At 38.9% G+C, this 23955-nt stretch overlaps 1 protein-coding gene across 3 annotated transcripts in view; it reads right to left on the reverse strand.

The window, feature by feature from the left end:
• The window catches only part of ROS1 (ROS proto-oncogene 1, receptor tyrosine kinase), a 148630-nt gene that overhangs the window by 108832 nt on the left and 15843 nt on the right, over positions 1–23955 (reverse strand). For all 3 annotated transcript variants that reach the window (XM_038000980.2, XM_038000982.2, XM_038000981.2), the window contains 9 exons: positions 23437–23497; positions 19759–19907; positions 18897–19035; positions 12604–12805; positions 11897–11973; positions 10306–10428; positions 9854–10038; positions 8886–8983; positions 1295–1791 (listed from right to left, as the gene is read on the reverse strand). In XM_038000980.2, coding sequence (XP_037856908.2) covers positions 1295–1791; positions 8886–8983; positions 9854–10038; positions 10306–10428; positions 11897–11973; positions 12604–12805; positions 18897–19035; positions 19759–19907; positions 23437–23497 — 1531 coding nt within the window. The remainder of the gene's footprint in view (positions 1–1294; positions 1792–8885; positions 8984–9853; positions 10039–10305; positions 10429–11896; positions 11974–12603; positions 12806–18896; positions 19036–19758; positions 19908–23436; positions 23498–23955) is intronic.

Raw genomic sequence — 23955 nt, forward strand, 5'->3', positions numbered from 1 at the left:
CCTCATCTCAAATGGGAGAGCAATTGGGCAGTAACATCCGCTACCTCGATAACCACCAGGGATAATTTGTTGATGAGGCTAGGACAGTGTTCATTCCTCATGCCACTCATTTGGCTGCATTGAAGGAGACAGCATTTCTGACAAATGGGACTGTACTTCAGTCAAAGCTACAGGCTTGGTGCATACAATTGCTGGAGGGGTTCTCTACAACAATAACAGATATAATCAGCTCTTGATAAAAAATGCTTAATGATGAATCTCTAATGTAATTACCACTGTTTGTAGAGTACCTTCCTCCAAGAAGCCCAATCAATAAAAAAAAAAACATTACCTATTCATTTTCAGCCATCTTTGAGACACGCAGCAAACAGACATAATTAACTTTGTTCTAAAGCAAAAAACAGCCGATGTTTTCTAGATACTTACTATTGCCTAGGGGACCAGGGGTTGGCAAACTCCACTCACAGGCCAAATCTGGCCCACTGTTTCTGTAAATAAAGTTGTAATGAAACACAGCCACAGTTACTCATTTACATATTATCTATGGCTGTCTTCACACTACAATGGCAGAGTTGAGTAGCTATGACAGGGACCATCTGACCCACAAAGTAAATAAAAATATTTACTATCTGGTCCTTCCTTTACAGAAAAAGTTTGCTGACCTCTGTGCTAGATACTGTTCTAAGTGCCCTACTTATGTATTTTAATTTTATCTGTATGACAGTTCCATTAAAAGATATAATAAATATTCCCCTTTTCCAGATGTGGAAATTGAGGCACAGAGTGGTTTAGTAACTTGCCCAGGGTCATTCTGTTAACAAATGGCAAGACAAGTATTTGAATCCATGCAGGCTGACTCCAGAGCCCACCTGCTTATCCACCCACATACTACCTCTCTCCAGAGATGGAGATTCGAGTTCAGAGAGGTTTAGGGAATTGCTGAAATTCATGCAAGCTTTCAATGGCACAAAAAATCTCAACCCAAGAATTCTATCTCCCTGGCTATTTGTTCTGAATAGAATGTCAATGCCTGGATCTTAGCAGACACTCAATAAATGTTCAAATTATTCTATTGGGATATACATGAGAAGTATAGAGAGATTCTCCTACTGTAAAACTAATAAACATAGGACAAATGTATAAATTTTTTTTTTTTTTTTAGCTAAGTAGCTGCTTCTGGTTGATGACTGGATAGCCACATGGGGTTCTCAAAATTGAATCACAACACCAAGCAGTTCAAACCTTCCTCTTATTCCAGCAAAGCCAGTAACCACCCTGGGGACAGAGCACTCACTGGCTCCTATGGCAAGGGCAGGAGGCTTCCATTGAACAAAAGCCTGGTGAGAGCCAAACAGCACCGAAAGCTCCTGCGGGCAGCCTGGCAGAGGGTGCAGCTGGGAGGACGAGCCAAAGATGACCAAGTTACCAAACCCAAATTCTTCTATGTGACTCAGGTCACATCCCACGATGAACTCATTAAAAGACAAAGCATCCTGCTGGAAAATGACCTTGCCATCTGTGACAAGAAAGTCATTGTTTTCACAAGCAAAACTTTTCACATCAGCAAAGGGGATGCGAGGTAGGATGAGATGGGAAGCAGAGCCATCCAGAAATGTTGACATGAAGACTTGGGCGGTGTCATTGAAGTAAACGATTCGCTTGGATTGTGGCTTGATTGCAAAGTCCTTTAACGTGCAACTCTCCACAATACGCACAGTTTCTGCACGTCGGCCAGATGGCACAGGAAGGTCTGCTCTATAAATGCCATCTCTTAGGAGGTAAAAGACATACCTGACATAGGAACAAAAGAAACCTCATGAGATTCAGTCCAAAGGTGGATGAGTAACCTCCTTGGCTAATTGCTTTATTCTGTTGTACAATCAGTATGTATCTCTGATGTTGCTAAGAACAGGGTTTTCCAAGGTGCAAAAAGGTAATTTCCTAAGATATACTCTATTCGTTTAAGTTACAGGTTGGAACATTAGAAAATTTCAGCCTCGCTTGTAATGCTTAGTCTCTTAATTATTATAAGTGACTTTTTTAAGAAATAAAAAAAATTCAAAAACAGGAAGGGTCTTTTATTTTTTTGAGGCAAGGTCTTACTCTGTCACCCAGGCTGGAGTTCAGTGACCCAATCACAGCTCACTGCAGCCTCAACCTCCTGGGTTCAAGTGACCCTCCCATACCTCAGTCTCCCATGTAGCTACGGCCACAGGCGTGCCACCATGCTCCGCTAATTTTTGTATTTTTTGCGGAGACAGGGTATTACTGTGTTGCCCAGGCTAGTCCTGAACTCCTGGGCTCAAGTGATCTGCACACCTTGGTTTCCCAAAGTGCTAGGATTACAGGTATGAGCCACCAAGCCTGGCCAGGAAGGGTTTTCCAAAATTTTAAAGGAAAATATACTATATAGAAATCACATGGCTAAATACGGTAATTACTATCAAACATTTTCCTCCAAAAAACATACATCCTTAAGTCTAATTGTATCAGTAAATTTTCTCATGCATTCTGAGTGATAAATGGAAGAAAGTAAAACATTTAAACCATTTTTAATTGTACAGTTATCATTTTGCTATAACTGTCTAGCATGGCTACTTTGCATTTGCAGTGGACTAATTTTTTTTAATCTACAATTGATTCAGGCAATACAGCTACCATTTTATAAACCACAAAGAAATACCCCACACAGGACTGAAGCAGGACAATCCAGCAATCAGGAGAAAGAAGCCAATGGAAGAATTAGAGAAGCACATCCAATTTATTTGTTTTTTATACTTTAAGTTCTAGGGTACCTGTGTACAATGTGCAGGTTTGTTACATATGTATGTATGTGCCATGATGATGTGCTGCACCCATTAACTCGTCATTTACATTAGGTATATCTCCTAATGCTATCCCTCCCCATCCCGATCCCACAGCAGGCCCCAGTATGTGATGTTCCCCACCCTGTGTCCAAGTTTTGTCATTGTTCATTTCCCACCTATAAGTGAGAACATGTGGTGTTTGGTTTTTTGTCCTCGCAATAGTTTGCTGAGAATGATGGTTTCCAGCTTCATCCATGTCCCTACAAAGGAAATGAACTCATCCTTTTTTATGGCTGCATAGTATTCCATGGTGTATATGTGCCACATTTTCTTAATCCAGTCTATCATTGATGGACACTTGGGTTGGTTCCAAGTCTTTGCTATTGTGAATAGTGCCACAATAAACATACGTGTGCATGTGTCTTTATAGCAGCATGATTTATAATCCTTTGGGTATATACCCAGTAGTGGGATGGCTGGGTCAAATGGTATTTCTAGTTGTAGATCCTTGAGGAATTGCCACACTGTTTTCCACAATTGGTTGAACTAGTTTACAGTCCCACCAACAGTGTAAAAGTGTTCCTATTTCTCCACATCCTCTCCAACACCTGTTGTTTCATGACATTTTAATGATTGCCATTCTAACTGGTATGAGATGCTATCTCATTGTGGTTTTGATTCGCATTTCTCTGATGGGCAGTGATGATGAGCACTTTTTCATATGTCTGTTGGCTGCATAAATTTCTTCTTTTGAGAAGTGTCTGTTCATATCCTTTGCCCACTTTTTGATGGGGTTGTTTTTTTCATGTAAATTTGTTTGAGTTCTTTGTAGATTCTGGATATTAGCCCTTTGTCAGATTGGTAAATTGCAAAAATTTTCTCCCATTCGGTAGGTTGTCTGTTCACTCTGATGGTAGTTTCTTTTGCTTTGCAGAAGCTCTTAAGTTAAATTAGATCCCATTTGTCAATTTTGGCTTTCGTTGCCATTGCTTTTGGTGTTTTAGAACTGAAGTCCTTGCCCATGCCTGTGGCCTGAATGGTATTGCCTAGGTTTTCTTCTAGGGTTTTTATGGTTTTAGGTCTAATATTTAAGTCTTTAATCCATCTTAAATTAATTTTTGTATAAGGTGTAAGGAAGGGATCCAGTTTCAGCTTTCTACATATGGCTAGCCAGTTTTCCCAGAACCATTTATTAAATAAGGAATCCTTTCCCCATTTCTTGTTTTTGTCAGGTTTGTCAAAGATCAGATGGTTGTAGACGTGTGGTATTATTTCTGAGGGCTCTGTTCTGTTCCATTGGTCTATATCTCTGTTTTGGTACCAGTACCATGCTGTTTTGGTTACTGTAGTCTTGTAGTATAGTTTGAAGTCAGGTAGCGTGATGCCTCCAGCTTTGTTCTTTTGGCTTAGGATTGTCTTGGCAATGCGGGCTCTTTTTTGGTTGCATATGAACTTTAAAGTAGTTTTTTCCAAATCTGTGAAGAAAGTCATTGGTAGCTTGATGGGGATGGTATTGAATCTATAAATTACCTTGGGCCGTATGGCCAGTTTCACAATATTGATTCTTCCTATCAACGAGCATGGAATGTTCTTGCATTTGTTTGTGTCCTCTTTCATTTTGTTGAGCAGTGGTTTGTAATTCTCCTTGAAGAGGTCCTTCACATCACTTGTAAGTTGGATTCCTAGGTATTGTATTCTCTTTGAAGCAATTGTGAATGGGAGTTCACTCATGATTTGGCTCTCTGTTTGTCTGTTATTGGTGTATAAGAATGCTTGTGATTTTTGCACATTTATTTTGTATCCTGAGATTTTGCTAAAGTTGCTTATCAGCTTAAGGAGATTTTGGGTTGAGACAATGGGGTTTTCTAAATATACAATCATGTCGTCTGCAAACAGGGATAATTTGACTTCTTCTTTTCCTAACTGAATATACTTTATTTCTTTCTCCTGCCTGATTGCCCTGGCCAGAACTTCCAACACTATGTTGAATGGGAGTGGTGAGAGAGGGCATCCCTGTCTTGTGCCAGTTTTCAAAGGGAATGCTTCCAGTTTTTGCCCATTCAGTATCATATTAGCTGTAGGTTTTTCATAAATAGCTCTTATTATTTTGAAGTATGTCCCATCAACACCTAATTCATTGAGCGTTTTTAGCATGAAAGGCTATTGAATTTTGTCAAAAGCCTTTTCTGCATCTATTGAGATAATCGTGTGGTTTTTGTCTTTGGTTCTGTTTATATACTGGATTACATTTATTGATTTGGGTATGTTGAACCAGGCTTGCATCCCAGGGATGAAGCCCACTTGATCATGGTGGATAAGCTTTTTGATGTGCTGCTGGATTCGGTTTGCCAGTATTTTATTGAGGGCTTTTGCATCGATGTTCATCACGGATATTGATCTAAAATTCTCTTTTTTGTTGTGTCTCTGCCAGACTTTGGTATCAGGATGATGTTGGCCTCATAAAATGAGTTAGGGAGGATTCCCTCTTTTTCTACTGATTGGAATAGTTTCAGAAGGAATGGTACCAACTCCTCCTTGTACCTCTGGTGGAATTCGGCTGTGAATCCGTCTGGTCCTGGACTTTTTTTGGTTGGTAGGCTATTATTGCCTCAATTTCAGAGTCTGTTATCGGTGTATTCAGGGATTCAACTTCTTCCTAGTTTAGTCTTGGGAGGATGTATGTGTCCAGGAATTTATCCATTTCTTCTAGATTCTCTAGTTTATTTGCATAGAGGTGTTTATAGTATTCTCTGATGGTAGTTTGTATTTCTGTGGGGTCGGTGGTGATATCCCCTTTATCATTTTTTATTGCGTCTATTTGAGTCTTCTCTTTTCTTCTTTATTAGTCTCACTAGCAATCTATCAATTTTGTTGATCTTTTCAAAAAACCAACTCCTGGATTCATTGATTTTTTGAAGGGATTTTTCTGTCTCTGTCTTCTTCAGTTCTCCTCTGATCTTAGTTATTTCTTGCCTTCTGCTAGCTTCTGAATGTGTTTGCTCTTGCTTCTCTAATTCTTTTAATTGTGATGTTAGGGCGTCCATTTTAGATCTTTCCTGGTTTCTCTTGTGGACATTTAGTGCTATAAATTTCCCTCTACACACTGCTTTAAATGTGTCCCAGAGATTCTGAGATGTTGTGTCTTTGTTCTCATTGGTTTCAAAGAACATCTTTATTTCTGCCTTCATTTTGTTATGTACCCAGTAGTCATTCAGGAGCAGGTTGTTCAGTTTCCATGTAGTTGAGCGGTTTTGAGTGAGTTTCTTAATCCTGAGTTCTAGTTTGATTGCACTGTGGTCTGAGGGACAGTTTGTTATAATTTTTGTTCTTTTACATTTGCTGAGGAGAAGCACATCCAATTTAAAATCAAACCTCACAGTAACGAAGCAGGTTATCTTAATAATGAAAAAGAAAATATACTGCCAAAATATTTCATTGACAATGAAATTTGTAAATAAATTTTTAACTAAAACATAAAACTATTAATGTGGATGTAGCTAATTTACAATTTGTGATTATGGAGAAAGGTGCTAACAGAAGTATACTTTGATAAATTCTTCTCATCCCAACCCCAAGAACGGGCAACATTCCAACCTCTCATCACAACTGTCAAATCATTTTCCTTGTCCTTATTTAGTTCTACTCTAATTCGCCTTGATGACTATTCCAAATCTTCATCAATTTTCTCAAAACTCCTATGCTAGAATAATATCCTGAGATATAAGCTCCATTTTGAGATATGAAGCTATGTTCTTTTCCCTGAGGACAGATTGTAGCAGGCAAAAAGCAAAAACAGCTTGGCTCTTAGTTTTCTGCTTTTGTTTCCCAAATTCAAAATTGTTAATGGAATTTGGAGGAATTTCAGAGTAGATAAAAGGAAAAACATATATGGTAAAGATTACAATTATTATATTGAAGCAGGAAGAGAAAGAAAAATAGAAAGAAAGTGAAGAGATCTGGTGCATGGGAAGAGGAGGACAGAGTGAGGAGGAGAAGCTGGGGTGGAAGAAGATGGGGAAGTGGTGGTAGGAAGAAGAGCAGAGGTTTTATAGTAAGTTTGAAGTCAATGAGAAGAAAATTCAGCAGTGCAAAAAGAAAATATTTCTTTTTTTTTTTTTTTTTTTTTTTTTGGAGACGGAGTCTTGCTCTGTCACCCAGGCTGGAGTGCAGTGGCGCCATCTCAAGTCACTGCAAGTTCCGCCTCCTGGGTTCAAGCCATTCTCCTGCCTCAGCCTCCTGAGTAGCTGGGACTACAGGCAACTGCCAACACGCCCGGCTAATTTTTCGTATTTTTAGTAGAGATGGGGTTTCACCGTGTTAGCCAGGATGGTCTCGATCTCCTAACCTCGTGATCCGCCTGCCTCGGCCTCCCAAAGTACTGGGATTATAGGTGTGAGCCACTGCGCCCGGCCAAAATATGTCTAATACCAGGACAATACACTGTTTCACACATCTGATGTCCTTTAGGACTACTATACACAAACTGTTGCTGAAAGTTACAGGCTGATTTTTACAGAAACTCTCCTATCATGGTATAGAGAGATGGTCAGAAGACAGGCCCTGGAGCTAGATGTCCTGGAGCAAGGCTTCTTGTTCCAGGGCCTGTCTGGTTCCACTGGTTCCATCGCAAAACAGCTGTATAATCTTGGACAATTACTGAATCAACCTGTGTTTCCTGTTCCTCATCTATAAAACTAGGATAATAAAAGTACTTATTTCATAGGTTGAATACAAATTAAATGAATTATTGGACATAATACACTTAGAAACACACATTCAGTATAAATACTAATTATCATTATCATTTCTAGTCACATTGCAAAATCTAAGCACAAATCCATTTTATCCTAATAGGAAAAAAAGAGCCGCTGAAGACCTCACTGATCCCATTTGAATGATCAATTAGTGGGTAAAGTTCATTATCCTCAGAATGAGTCATTTTGTGTAAGTGTCAACAACAAAGTTACATTTCATAGGACTGTAGACCTTTACATATGAAAACAATAAGATCCAGAGAATCCTTGTCCTACATCACAAAGCGTTTTGAAATATTCCATAATTCAGTAATTCATTCAAAACCAGAAGTTAAAATAAATCTTTAGTAAATTGTGAATGAATAGGAATAGAAAGTTTGATTTTAAAATCAATAATGAACAATCTTTTTTAAAAGAAGGTTTTGTTTGTGAAAAACATGTTACGAGCTGTACTTTTTTTTTCATTCAAAATGAAAGCAACTTTATTCCTACAGGAGAGAAAAAAGTTTAATCTTACAAACATGGGCTTTGCCTACTGGTTACTGATCTGTTATTATCTGGTCATATCTGAGAAATAATAACTCCAAAATAACTTTCTATGTGTTTATCCTTCATATTCACGTATATCTGGAGTTCACAAAATACATTCACAATAAATACCTCATTTTGTCTTCAAAATAACCCGACTGGGTAAGTTTTATTACCTTCCCTATATGGATTGATAAACCAATGCTCATAGACATGATATTACTTGCTTGAGTTACTACTCCAATTTAACAGCAAGACTGCGGTACAATGTGTCCGTATCATTTGTGGGTAGGAGGCAGAGTTATCAGTTAGCTCCTGTCTCCTAAGTTGGAAGCTAGCAGCTTTCTTATTAAAGAGCCTCTTGATAGATGTGAGAACCAGACCAGAGAAATGAACTAAAGTTGAATGGCTCAGCAAAAGGAACATGTGGAATGAAGGGGCTTTATCACAGGTACTGTTGAAGCGGGCAGTGAGACTCTGAATTCCATGATAAAGAAGTGGCAAATCCAGGACTACAACCGAGGCCCCTGACTCCCAGACAGGAGATCTTTCCCATATGTCCATACTTGGCTGTGAAGGAGAGAGGAATAACTACTTTAGAGGAGTTGATTTATGTTTGAAAAAAAATTCTCTCCTGGCTCTACAGAATGAAAACTTTGCCTGAATTTAATTAAATTTACCTAAAGTAAGATGCATAGATAGGCTCATCTGGTACTACAATGTTTCATTAACAAGTTTGTCAAAGATTATTTATTGTCGATGGAAGAGAATTCATCTTTACAAGGCTAACACTTACCCATTGTATGAATCAGCCACAATTTTTCGAGGTGCACTAATAGAGGGTGGAGTAATTTCCTCGATGTTTGAGCAGTTCTCTAAATCACAGACACATACCTAAACAAAATTAAAAATATACCGGTAGGATTAGCATCTGTCTATACAGCATTAAATTCAGTCAACAAGTATCCCTGAGAGTCTGTTCTGCTGGAATTGTACTAGGCAGTGAGCACTAACCAAGACAAATGAACAAAAAAGCCCTTAAATGGCAGTTTTATATCCTATATCTTAATGAGTTTATACATTATTGAGATCAATGCAATACAAGTGCCTGTTTTCCTGACTTGTAGAGGCATTCGACTATTTTTAACATTTAAGCTATATCTAAGTTTATGGGCTTTCAACCATAGCAATGGCTGTTGCTTATTGTGATAAGCCTGTACCTTCCAAAGAAGTAGAATCTGAAACACATCAAGACTGTGTCTTCATCAGGTCAAAATAATCCTTATGCAACAAGAACAACAAAAATAAACAAACAAACACACAAACAAAAAAAAAAAAAACACACAAAAATGATCTTCCGAAAAGTTCAGTACTACTGTGTTTGTGGAGAACTACTAAATTTCCCTCTGGGTATGATATAATTTTAAATGCTTGCAGCTAACTTTGATCATAACTGGCAGTCTTACCTAATAATAACACAGTTACTGCCACTATCTTATGGAAGATGAATTATTTTTAGTATAAACTCATGACTATAAAACAGTACAAAAAAAGGTCATTTAATGCTATGTCGGGACTAGCACTAGGTGAAGTGTACACCCTCCTATAGGCCAGATCTATGATTCATTGATAACCTAGTATCTAAGGCATAGAGAATACTTGAGTATTTATTGAATAAGAGGATTGTGTTTAGTATTAAATATACCAAGATATGCATATGAGTATCACTATCTATCACTATTTTCTTTAACTTCTCAGACTAACCAGTTCTTCCATGATGAAATACATTCTTTGATAAAGCCAATCTACGGAGATAGAAGAAATTAATCCTGAACCTCTGTAAAAAATTTTCAGGTCAGATACATCAGACATGTTCACAGCCTTCTTCACCCATATGAGAGTTCCTTCAGAGAAATAAACAGTTTGCTGGTGGACATCAACTGATATTCCTAGAAGAGTCATGCAAGTGCACATACATTATTATATAACAACCAGAAGAAAAAACTTATATTAATGATAATTTATTTATTTAATGCTTAATAAATTTAAATAGAAAGATTTTATTTTAAAAGAAAATATTCTTCTAAATTATTCTAATATATTAGGATATTAATAGAATATGTTCTAGAAATATTCAAGATTTTTCTTTTATTCTAGAAGTGCTTCTTTTAGAACCTTTTTTTCACACAGAAATCATTTATCCTTGTCATACTGACCTGTAATATTATGGTATATAGCATCCAACCGAAGGCAATGTGCTTCATCTACCAAATGTTTTAAAGATCTCTTTCTTAGAGAAGTTTTTCTGGATAAAAAGAGCCACTGCTCCTCTTCTTGGACTGAAAAAATCAACATGATTTGCAGACAGGCAGACCAACCACAGGTACACTAACACATACGAAAAAAGATCAATACTACCCTTCAAAGCAAGGGGACTAGTGCTTGAAAGAGGCTGGTCAAATTTTCTCTAAGGGCATGGAGAATTGCATCTATGGTATAATTCACATTTATTCTATGATTGGAGGTAGGAAGTACAGTAACAATCAAATAGGATTTATGTTCATATGCCCCTAAATAACCCAGAAATGACATCACATGATGTATCACTATCCTCAACAGCCTTGCCCCAGCTCAGCTCATTATTTTCAGCCATGAGAATTGGCTTGGTGGAGGTGGTCCACCCCAGGCCAGAGTGGGTTATGCATAACACACACATATTGTCAGACACTGGTTGTCTCTGTGTTGTCTTCAGTATCTTTCCCTTTGGACAGAGGAAAGGTCCTTAGAGGAATGACATTGGAAGGCTGCAGAACTCTGCTTGATGTCCTGTTCAAGAGGAGACTGATGCAAGGTGCATGGGTGAACATTTTTAGGGTATTTAATGAATGTTATGCAATAATCACAGTAACAACAACCTTAACCCTGCTCTATATTTAACTCACCCTTTGGACATGCTTCTTACATAACAAAAATACCTCTCCTTTCCTAGAGTCTAGGAACAGCCAAAAAAACAAACACTGATGATAGATGACATTCAATATCCATTGGCATAGGCAAGTACAGATTAGAGTAAGGGGCAGTCAAGTCAGCAAATAGGGTTCTAGTAAAAATAGAAAACAGGCTCCCAGAATTCTGAATCTTTGGATGTTCTCAAAAATCTTTTATTAATTTCCCCTCAAATTCCCAGTACTTCTTAGAAATCATTTTCATTTGTTATTTTGCTCACACATATATCATACAGTAAGCATTCAGTCTCTTGAGGTAATCAATAAAACACCAAAGCCAAAAAGAAAAAGGGTGCTTACAAAATGATAACAAAAGATACTTTGACAGATTGAATACTTATATAGTAAAATGCAAATTATTAAAGTCCAGATATATTTAAAAACAAAGACACCGGAAAAACAATGTCTGACATGTATTAAATAATTATATATAATCTAAAATAGGGATTAGGGCAGAAAAGTTATATGTATCCCTTAAGTGTGTAAATGTGAGTCAGAAACACTAGTGATTTCAACTGAAACCAAAGATTTGAGGCCATTTTTTTAAAACCCTAAATTTTTTATTCTGATTTTCAATTCCCAAATTCTAATATTAAAACTTTCAATCTAACCACTTACTTTAATTCATCAAATACTTGAGTTCATTTAAAATTGAAAACTTAACAAGTACCCAAAAGACAATATTCATTTGGGCAGAAGAGGTGGGTCTTGAGGTCTACCAGGTGACCCAGGGCCTCTGGCTCTGAAACCACCCTTGCCACCCTCATTCCTATGTAGCTAAAGGAGCAAGCCTGAGCCATACCTGCTGAAGATGAAGTGGTAATACTAGATTCTGCTTCTGGACCCTCACCAACTTCATTTACTGCTGCAGTAGAAAACCTATTCCAAAAACAATTTGGAGAGACGTGTTTCACATGGCATGGTGTGAACATGAGATAAAAATAGAAGAAGTAATAACGTTTCTATTTAAAGGATGATGTAGCAATGCATGAGTCTAGTTACATGGTGCCACTGCTCAGCACTAAAATGACCATCAATCACATCCTTGTTTGTATCCCCTAGCACAGTTCAGGGTCATAGAGGTCAAAAGCCGAACTCTGCTATCTGCATGACCCCCATTCTTCTCTGAATTTAAAGAGGCCCTAGTAAATGCTAGAAAAGCTAACAGTAATAAAACAATTACCCTAATGGTTAATAAAAATACCTAAACAGAACTCTACCTCCTCACTTTTTTCATATTGGATTAAATGAAAATTTGACATTCATGGTGTTTATGACGTCTTTATTAGCCATATTTGTAAGTACCCTCTGAATATAATAGAAATACTTGAGAATGTTTTTGCTTCGGACGCCATATATAAGAAGCATATAAGCTTGAGGAAAACCACAATGACTTCAACCCAACACTGTGGGTGTACATTTGAACTATTTGATAGCTATATTTCTTAAATAATTATCATGCCTGCAGCCATGCTGGTTACATTTTCCTCTGCATCACTTAATTCTTACCTGTACATAGTATTTGGTAAAGTGGAGTAAAACTGGAAACTGGTTCTCTGTGTCCCTGCATCTAATTTTTGATTTTTGCTGATCAGCCTTAAGTTATAACCCAAAATAGGTCCACCTGGGAATTGAGGTGGATCCCAGCTGACTTCCACAGTGTCGGGACTTGAGCTCTCAATATTCCTAATCAAAGGTGCAGTTTCAGGAACTGGAAGAGATAATGGTGACATAATGAGCAGAAAAATGTGCAAGCGTGATGTTTTTAAAATAAGATGGAAAAAAGTATTGGTTTTTTCTTTGAAAACTTAATGGAAATGAAATAATTTTATTAATACTCAAAATATGTGATAGAGGAAAGGTGGTAAGATGTCTAAACCAGTTCGCTCCTTTCCCAAGAGGCTCTTTCAAATGTTACTTTCCTTACTTCTAATTAATCAAATAAAATTAAATATAGTGTATATGAATACAATAATGGTCCTTTAAAAACTGTCATCAGGAATCTCTGAGACTTAAATGAGTTGAAACATGAGATGGAACTAGTTTAGGAAGAAGAGGAGAGTCTGACCAAAACTGGAGTCAATGATCAACATGAGTTTAAATAAAAAGTCCATCCTGAGGCCTTTTCACTCATTTGAGTGGGGCAGCCTTGCTGGTTCCAGCTGGAGATGTGGGTTCAGACAAGCTGGAATTCGAAGAGTTGGCTTCACTTTTGTTGGCATCAGCTCTAATGACCCAGACTACACTTTCCTTTCCCCGGCTCTCAGGTCCTGGAAATCCAGACTGACTGAGCTTCAGCACTCCTGCCCTGGCAAAGGATTAAAGGAACATATATGAAAAGACTGAGCATTCACACACAGTCCCCAGCAGCTACTTGAGTGGAAAAAGAAAGGACAACAAATGATGTGACAGCCTAGCTTCCATCTGTGTCTCCACCTGCTTTCAAACCAAACCCCTGAAACCACGCTATTTTATTTCCTCTATCCATAGAAAGACACAATTAGAAGTTACTTTGCTCTTGAGTAGAATTCTCTCCCTCTGAACACTTTTGCCAAATGCTCTGCATCACCACTGACTTTTAAAAGCCCTTTTAATTGCTCTCTCAGCCTTTCTCAGATGCAATTCCTCTCTAACTCTCAGACTAATTTTCAGCAAACACAAGCATCATTGCATCACTCCTCGGCTCCATGTAGTCAGTCACTATGATAAACAGAGAAGAAATAAATTTCTCGCACTGAATTATAATATAATTGGAATGTCAAAATTTAAGTCATTACGGTCAATGCCCAAATGTGATCTTCTACTGTTGAAGCAAGTTAAATGTCACCTACATGGCAAGATGTGATCGTTGTCCAGGTCTTCTTCACCAAAACACACACACACACACACACACACACACACACACACACACACACACACACAAAAATCTTCCCTGAAATGCTGGTATCCCTTGCCTGACAATCATTCCTCTTTGTTAAGAAATTATTTTCTGAAAGGACCCAGTTAAAAGGCAATAGCACCATTTAGGCCAGGTGCGGTGGTTTACGCCTATAATCCCAGCACTTTGGGAGGCTGAGGTGGACCAATCGCTTGAGGCCAGGAGTTCGAGATCAGCCTGGCCTACATGGCAAAAATCCATCTCTACTAAAATTACAAAAATTAGCCAGGCATGGTGGCGCATGTCTGTAATCCCAGATACTTGGGAGGCTGAGGCACAAGAATCACTTGAACCCAGGAGGCAGAAGTTGCAGTGAGCTGAGATCATGCCACTGTACTCCAACCTGGGTGACAGAGTGAGACCTTATCTTAAAAAAAAAAAAAAAAGGGTCGGGTGCAACGGCTCATGCCTGTAATCCCAGCACTTTGGGAGGACAAGGTGGGCGGATCACGAGGTCAAGAGATCAAGACCATCCTGGCTAACACAGTGAAACCCTGTCTCTACTAAAAATACAAAAAGTAGCTGGGCGTGGTGGCAGGTGCCTGTAGTCCCAGCTACTCAGGAGGCTGAGGCAGGAGAATCACTAGAACCTGAGAGGCAGAGGTTGCAGTGAGCTGAGATCGCGCTACTGCACTCCAGCCTGGGCGACAGCGAGACTCTGTCTTAAAAAAAAAAAGGCAATAGCACCATCTAAAATCATGTCGTTCCCATAGCTAAAAGAGAATAGGACTATGAGGCAATTAACACAATACAGATAAGTTTCTAAGTTTTGATGTAGCCAGAAAAGTGAGAATCGGAAACATGAGATGCTATCCCTAAGGACAACCATGTAGGGTCCAGAAGACACAGAGGGTATGTGAGCTTGCTTATCCAGGAGAGAGGCCAAGAAATGGACAGCAAAATTTGCTTTCATTATTTTGATTTGCCCAGCCAATGTCTCTGCATGGTATTTCTGTAGCACCAGAAAATGTCCCAGCACTGTTGGATAACATATGGCATTGCTTGGAACAAGGAAAAATTCATTCTACTCTGATCTGGAAAATTTCAAACATGGTCCTAGGCCAGTGTTTGATCTGAGGCTGTAAATAAGAACAGTCAGAATAATCAGCAGAGGTGGCCACACAAACCCTGAGATCTGACAAGCAAGGAGACAGCACCCATCAGGGAAGGGGAAAAATGCCCCAACCAACTTCATCAGCTACTCAGCTCTGCTGAGGTCCAAGGCCTAGTTCAGCCGGAGGCTCTCTGTACATAGGCACAACTCCAGAGCTGAGGGTTAGGGCATCCAGCCTGGAGCATGTCTTCCTGGGTTGCCTCAGCTAACTCTGAGGGTGAGGGGACCAGACAACTCTCCCTCAGTGTCTGCCCCAGCATTTGCCTTCCTGTAAGGCTTCTAGGCTTGAATCCTTTTCCTGGTATGGAAGTTACATCTTCAAAATAATGAGTCAGAGAACACCCCAATATATGTTGTTTTTAAAAAGCAGTTTTGATAAAATCTTAAAATAATATAGTAACCTCCCAGCTGGTCTCTACCTCTGTACTTTCAAATCTCTCTCATTCTCTCAATCTATTCTATGTGCAGTTGCCAAAATTCTCTTTTTCAGAAGCATGTGAAGCAATTACTGCTCTGCTTTAAAACCTTCCACAACTCCTAACTGCATTGTAAATAAAGTACAAACTCCTTACCCAGGCCATTTAAGATTCTTGGTAAGATGGACCTAGTCAGCCTTCCCAATGTTACTCTCACTATTTTTCTTCCTGTATTGCAAGCTTCCAGCAGACGGAATACGACTGTTTTCCCTCCGTGCCTTAGAATCCAATCTTGGTGACCCCGGTCCCATAGACACCTGAACCTGCCCTTTTCTCTCCTCACCGCACGTCTAACTCAACAAATGAGACTTCCTCCAGAGAGATTTCTTTGGTATTTCATTTCAGAAATAATATTTCCCTCCTCTAAACTTCCATGGGAATTTGTCAGTACCTTTTCTATGTGTTTAATAAAGCTTTACCTTATTGTGAGGTTAGTTAGGCATATGCTTTATCTCTTCTACAAGACAGTAAGCTTCTTAACGTCAGTATCCATGCATCTATAGATATCCCATGAATATATTTTGAACAAGAGAACAATACTATGCATCTATGGACATCCCACGAATATATTTTGAACAAGAGAACAATAACATTTATTTAGAGCTAGAATTCTATTAGAGCTAGAATTGCTCTAAGGATGTATTAGTATTCAGAGGACAGCAGCTCAGATAAAGTTATAGTCTGATAGGGCAACATTCTGTACAAAGGGTGGGAAAATGAGGAAGCAGGAATCTAGCAGACAAAAAGCTTTTTGTTGCTTTCCAGAGACAATGTCACTGTGTGATACTCAATCACCTTCATTTTTGAAACACTTTCATCATTTGGCTTTGGGACACCACAAGCTCCCGAGTCTCTCCTTCTCTGTGTCTTTTGCTGTCCCTCCTCTTTTTTCCTGGCCACCAAATATGAAGGGCCCTTGGGCTGACACATTTAACTCCTTTTTTTCAACCACATTCACTTTTAGCATGCTGCCTCCAGGCCCATTGCTTGAATCACATCTCTATGGTGATAACTCCTAAACTGGTAGTTTGGATACCTTCGACTTACCTCCTGAGTTCCCAATTCTTCCATTTAATTGCTTCCTCAGCAACTCCACTTGGATATCTAATAGACATCTCAAATTTTACATGGCTGAAACAGAACTGATGATTTTATCTAGGAAAGCTACTCCTCCTTTACCCTTGTCCCTGTCTCAGTAAATGATGACACTCAGGTGTTCAGACTGAAAGTCTAAGTTAGCAACTTTGATTTTCCCTTCTTCCTCACCAAATCCATACAGCAACCCCAACAGCTCAGTCTTCAAAATACATGACAAACGTTTCCCCATTTTCCCATCATCACCCTAGTCAGAGCCATCATCAAATCAAGCCTGACTGACTTGGCCACCTAACAGCTCCCCCACTTCCCTGGCCTTCCTTCCACCCTCCCAGTCTATTCTCCACGCATCAGCCATACTGAGAGTTTTAAAACTTGAACCAGTGCCTCCCCTCCTGAGAACACTCCAAAGACATTCTGTTACACTTAGAATAAAATCTGTACTCCTTATCAGGGTCAGTATGGCCCTATGCAACCAAGCCTCTGTCTACCTGTCAGATCCCACCTCCTACTTTAAAATCTATCATCATTCAGTTTGACCCTTATCAGAAATAATACTGACATTCCTGCAGCCATCTTCTGGCTGTTTTTGTTTTATCTTTTATTGGTTCAGAACTCAGACTAAGAAGAAGGGTGCTATTCATTGGGTCTTCTCATGACCCAACAAATACCTTTACTTAATTACTTATCCGACTGTCTTCCCTAGCTGGAATGCAACCCCATAAGTGTTAGGATTTTATCATCTTTGGTTTCTAGAACGATGTCTGGTATGTAATAGGTCCTTGATTAATACTTGAATGAATGAAAAAAGTGCCCAATCTTCCTTTCAATTATATTAAAAATATAATACAAAAAACAACCACCTTTCCAGTAAAAAAATAAAACAAAAAAGGAGGTGAACTTATTTACAGATGTTATTTTTCCACAGCCAAAGAATTTACAACCTAGGCAATAAAAAGACTAAAATTATATGAAGAAATAAAAATAGAACTCAAACATATCTATACCACACCACTACCACTCCTGGGCCTCTCACCTGGGTCACCACATGGCTTCCTACCAGTTCTTCCTGCTTTCTCCCACACCCCAGAGTCCATTCTCCATACAGCAGCCAGTTTTCCTTTTAATGTATAAAGCAAGTTGCATCAGATCATGTCACTCCTCTCCTCAAAACCTTACAGTGACTCCCCTTCCAGAATAAAAGCCACATTCCTTACCAAGATCCCTGAGGTAGACTGAGATCTGGCCCCCATCTCTCTGACCTTAGCTGTTACTGCTCTGCCTCCTTCACTCTGGTTCAGCCACATGGGCCCCTTAGCTGCTCCTTGATCAGGCCAAGGATGTTCTTGCCTTAGGTCCTCCATATGAACCATCCCTCTGCCTGTAACTCTCTATCTGAGACAACTGCGTGGTTGACTTCCTCACCTCCTTTAAGTCTTTGCTCAAACTTTACCCCACCAGCTCATCAAGGCTCATTCTGGCCACCTTATTTCATACTGCCACTGGCCTCTCCTTCCCTCCTCACTCTTTATTTCCAATCCCCTAAATGGAAAACCCTGCTCAAAATATTCCTCTTACTATAGCACACAGCACCATCCCACTTACAATATACTTTATTTATTTCTTATGTTTATTGCAGAATATTCCTCTTCCACCAAAATGTGAGCTCCAGCTGGGCGAGGTGGCTCACGCCTATAATCCCAGCACTTTGGGAGGCCGAGGCGGGCAGATCACTTGAGGTCAGGAGTGCAAGATCAGCCTGGCCAGCATGGCAAAACCCCATCTCTACTAAAAATACAAAAATTTAGCCAGGCATGGTGGTGCATGCCTGAGTCCCAGCTGCTCTGGGAGGCTGAGGCAGGGGAATCACTTGAACCCGGGAGGTGGAGGTTACAATGAGCCAAGATCATACCACTGCATTCCAGCCTGGGCAACAGAGCAAGACTGTCTCAGAAAAAGAAAGGAAAGTGAGCACCACAAGAGCAGGGGTCATTGTCTCTTTTGATCTTAAAGGTATTGGGAGTACCTAGAATACTACCTAGCACATAGTTATGTACCCAATTGTTGAATGGATCGATTAATAGGAAGGATTATATTTATTTCATTGTTTAAAATAAAAACAAACTAAATCAAAGCTTTGCAATAATGTCCTTTTATAAGCAATGTGTGTACACCATACCTCCATGAGGATGAGTCCTGTAACTGGGACTTGGAGGGGAGTAGAGCTGAAGCTGCGCTGTGAAGATCCAAACCACTCGGAAAATGTACTCAGTAAAGGGGTGCAGGGGCTCGACCACATAGGACAGTTTGGACACGGTCTAGATCAAGGAGTGATCAATAATCAGCATGTATAGAATCACCACCCCACATTGGGACTCAAGAGCATAGATTAATTTGTAGAAGATGGATGGCTTGACAGAGATGAAATAGAGGCCTGGAGCTTAGTGCTAAGCCATTCAGACATCAGCATGCAGAATTCACTCAGAAATTCTCCCCTTCGAAATAGCAAAATTATGGACTCAATTATTTGGCATTTATAATCTCAAGGACTTAAATTTTTCTATGTTAGTACACATAGTATCTTGGGACTATTTTTTTTTCTAAACTTTCTCATGCTTCCCTAAAAGACACAGTCCTGGATGACCACCATAGACAGTACTTCTAAATTGCAACAACCCCCATGAGAATCTTTCTTCTGCCCTCCATCCTAGCTGGACTCATTTTAGCTGGGATGTGCAGATAATGACTAATGGGGTGAACGGTTATGTGATGCTGCACTGAAGGAATAGTATATACATCCAACATTATATTTTCCTTATAACATAAATATTATATTTTCCCTATAAAATAAGCCTTAATGTTAAGGCTTAGCATTAACATGTTACAGAGTAGCTGAGATTAAAATTCATCTAATCCAACTACCCATCTTACAGTTGAATCTTTTCTAGAAGGCCTTTATGGTTATAACTATAAGTAAAAATTTGGCGCTTTTAAAAATTGGGAAAGGGTCTGGGTTTAGGTACAAAGGCAGTCTTTCATACCTTAGTATAAGTCCAGCTTCCCAGAAGTTGTGCATATTTCCACTGAATGATGTATTTTACTCCAGAGAAGTTGGCAGATTTCCATCGTAATGTCATGTCGTGGCTTCCAATGGAAGAAGCAAAGGGCGCAGTTGGAAGGTCTGCATTTCCTGGGGAGAAAAGAAGATTTCACTCACCATGCACTCCTGTGCATCAGCACAAGAGAGTGTGTGCCTGTCTCATCTAGGGCTCTCCGTATTCTCTTGCTAAAACCGTCTTGCCACAATAACTCACCTGAATAATCAATGGTATGCATATTCAATTTATTTTTAAAAATCAATCAGTCAGTCTGTCAGTCTTTTTTCCACAGAATTTGTTGTTATCTTTGAACATAATATTTTTTTGTTCAGGTTTTTGTTTTACAGGCAGATGACACAGAGGGTTCTGAGCTGTCCAGTTTTCTCTTACAATACTACTCTCTTACAGGCCGGGGGGCCCAGTGTTCAGAGCATGTCAGTGGCACAACAGAACCATTCATTATCCTGGGACGTGTACCCCAATATGTTTCTGAAATTTTATCCTCTAACTCTACTATTGCTGTGCATCTTAACAACAAGTAATTTTTATATGTACAGAGCAATTGCCTTTACTCCAAAGGACGCTATGATCGGCTATCTCACATTATAAAATATTTCAGGACGTTTAAACACTAGACATATTACAATTGGCAGCACGTATTTCTCAGGTGCTGCTTGCCAGGCACGGTACAAAGGGCTAGACTTCTGAATGGTATGTCACTGTGAAGAAATGATTTTACTTTACTTTTTATATTTTTCCAAAATTGTGATGAATTTAATGCTTCAGCTTTCTTTCATAGAAACAGAATCAGCACTCTGGTTGAGAAAGCATGGTAAATTTGGTAGGCAGCTTAAAATAGTTAAATACAAACTCCCAGGACCTCATTCTTTCTGATTAAGAGAAAATTGATACAATTCTCATCACTACAGATACCGACATAGACCAATTAAAGTGCATACTCTGTAATCCAGAAAAATCAAAGCCATTGTCATCTGAGGACTTAGCTCACAAAATGGCCTAGCACAACCTTTCTCAGTGATTCTTCTTTTTATAGTTCATTTTTGACTATTATAACTGAATAAGCAAAGCACAGCTCCACTTTCCTTCCCTCTCTTGTTGTGAGACTCTCAATAGCAGGAATTAGGTATGCTGTGGACACCTTGAAGAGGACTCCAATGATGGAGTTACCAGCAGAGTGAGGAAAAATAACCAGGAGGCATCAGAAACGACAAAAGTTGAGAACTAGGCAGAAGTGATCAGTTATATAAGTACAAGTAAATGTAAATATCATAGCTAAACATAGACATATTTCAAAGCCGTGGTGATACATATGAAAAAAAAAAGGTAAAGTAGGTTTATGCTAAAATATCAAGGCAAAGAGAGAGCCAAATGAAAAAGGGAAGCTAGACTGAGCTCCGTCCTATTTTCAGTACATGGCAGAGTGGGTAAGAAAAGGCTCTGTTACCAGGCAGCTGGGTTATAATTTCAGAGATATCCCTTACCAGCTACGTGGCCTCAAGCAAGTATATAAACTTTGTACCTCAATTTTCTTACCTGTAAAATGAGGTTAATAATAGTATGTATAACTCTGAGGACAAAAGGAGCTAACACATATTAATTAATGAGAAAAGTGGTCAACTCATAAATGCCTAATAAAAAATAGCTATTTTTGGACAGGCATGGTGACTCATGCCTAGCTACTCAGGAGGCTGAGGCAGGGGGATTGCTTGAGCTCAGGTGTTTGAGGTTACAGTGAGCTGTGATTGTGCCACTGGTGATAGAGCGAGACTCTCTCTCTCTGTCTCTTATATGTGTGTGTGTGTGTGTGTATGCATTTATATTTTGTATAGGCAAATATGTATGTTTATTTATTTATTTTAATATGTTATTAGCTAGTATCATATTCCATCATGTGAAAAGAGATACGGGAGGTATCTAAAACGAACATAGCATACCCACTGATAAATGACCTAGAAATCAGATGAGTTAAATACAAATAAGGTCTTAGGATCATGGATGAAAGGATTAATTATAACAGACTACAGATACGGTCTTTAAGTAAAAATGCTTTTATTTAGACTTGGTACATCTCATTTGTTAGTGGTACATAGACACTGATCCATAGCCAATGAGAAAATAAAAATAAAGCATTGATTGCACTTGTATTCTAACAGAATTGTATAATTAAGCTGGTTATATAATTTTAGAATATAATAAAGGAATGTAAATAAAAGATTACACACTTCCTCAGTTCTGGTGTCCTTAGTTTCTCAGAAATTTTTTATGGTTCTCTGAACCAAAAGAATTCTCTAACAGTTCCATTTTTTAAGTAGTATAACTTAATAAGTATGTGTTAATACCAGATTGACTAACAATTTGGTATCTAACAATTTGGTAGATATTTGAAACAAATAAGAAATTGAAAGATAAAACTGTATATTTATTTCATCCTGAAATAAAAATAATTGCATACTAATGGGGCCTGTGTACCTGTTGGTTACTGCACAACTCCTCCAATATTATGATCAGATTGGGTATCACCATCCAACAGATTTCTCATATCTCTGTGTTCCCCTTGAGTGTTTAAAATCTCCATGGCTCCCGCCTTGAGTGTTTAAAATACTCCATGGCTCCCCATGAGATTGCTGTACTGACCTGGAGCACATCAGTGCACAGCTTGGAAACCATAAAATATACATTTTATCCACAGCTAATTCCCATAACATAGAAAAAAAATGTAGTATCACTACTTCTCCACAGAAATGTCTAGGGTGTCTTTTGTGGAACACTAAAGGGCAGAAGCAAATCAGAACAGCAAGACAAGATTCCCCTTCCAATTTCCATCAGCCACTGAGAGCAAGGAACAAGCCACTGAGTCAAGGACTACAATGTATGGAAGAGCCAAGCATCCTTCAGACTTAAGGGAACTGTCTACATCTCGGTGGGAGGATGCCCTAGGGAATTCTGGAAATGATATCTGCTGACATCCAAGCTATGACTTATCAAAGCATTGGACTTTTAGAAACTACTGGAGAATTAACACTGTAAGGCCAATCTACTGTGACATGCCCAGCCTACTCTGAAATCAGGCAGAGGGAGCTGATAAACACCCAAGGCCCCTACTTGCTCAAAATCTAACACTGAGAAGCATAGCTTCTGTACATTTTACAAATTCCTAGAGCCTTTTGGGGAGTCATACACACAGTAGGCACTCTATTGGATAACTGTTAGCTGAATAATGAAAGGTACATTCAATACAACATGCGTATACTTTCCAGTCATTAAAACAGTGGCATTCTCTGACATCAAGTCTGCTCAGGATGTACATTTGCCTGTCATTAAGACAGAAGTGAGTGTACCTACTGAACTTGAGGACAAAATCTGGTCCTAAACATTAATCATGTACTGTTTCCTCTTTTTTGTTCTGAAAGAAGAATCTTGCTGAATCTTTATCAGAATGGCCTATACGTTTGAAATTATTGAATTCTCTAAGTAGATATTTTTGATCATACTGAGATGTAGAAGTCAAGATGTTTTGAGAGGTGTTTCATTATCTTTACAAAGGTACAAGTCACTAGAGTGGTGCAGCCTATTTTTTAAAAGTCATGTGTGTCTTCTTACCCAGTACTTCCTCTTCATATGCACCTTCCGCGCTGCTGCAGCCAACCTCACACGACTCCCGCTGTGGAAGACAGAGAGCATGACAGTCAGGGCAGGCTTGGTACTGGTTTTGCTGATAAGCTTCAACTAAATTTTGAAATCCAAATGTCTAATATGCAAGTATATCTTTGCCCAATATGTGAGTAAATCTTTGAAATCTACTCTGAGTGCCTAACTTTGAGTGCCTAACACGCAAGTACATGTTTATGTCAACTATTTCCCCTGCAGTAAAATTCCCACTTGCTAGACTGGCGCTTCCCAAACTTCTGAACATGCTCCACAGCAAAAAATAATTTAACAAAACAACTAAGTACACACATACATGTTGAAAAAAAGATTCCTGAAATGATCCTTATTTTTTCCTCCATTTTTAGAAGTTTTATTGAAATACATTCACCTGCCGTAAACTCACTTATTTAAAGTACACAGTTTAGTGCTGTTAGAATATTCAGAGTTGTGCAATAATCACCACAATCTAAT

This window comes from Chlorocebus sabaeus, chromosome 13 (genome assembly GCF_047675955.1).
Source record: "Chlorocebus sabaeus isolate Y175 chromosome 13, mChlSab1.0.hap1, whole genome shotgun sequence".
Taxonomy (NCBI): domain Eukaryota; kingdom Metazoa; phylum Chordata; class Mammalia; order Primates; family Cercopithecidae; genus Chlorocebus; species Chlorocebus sabaeus.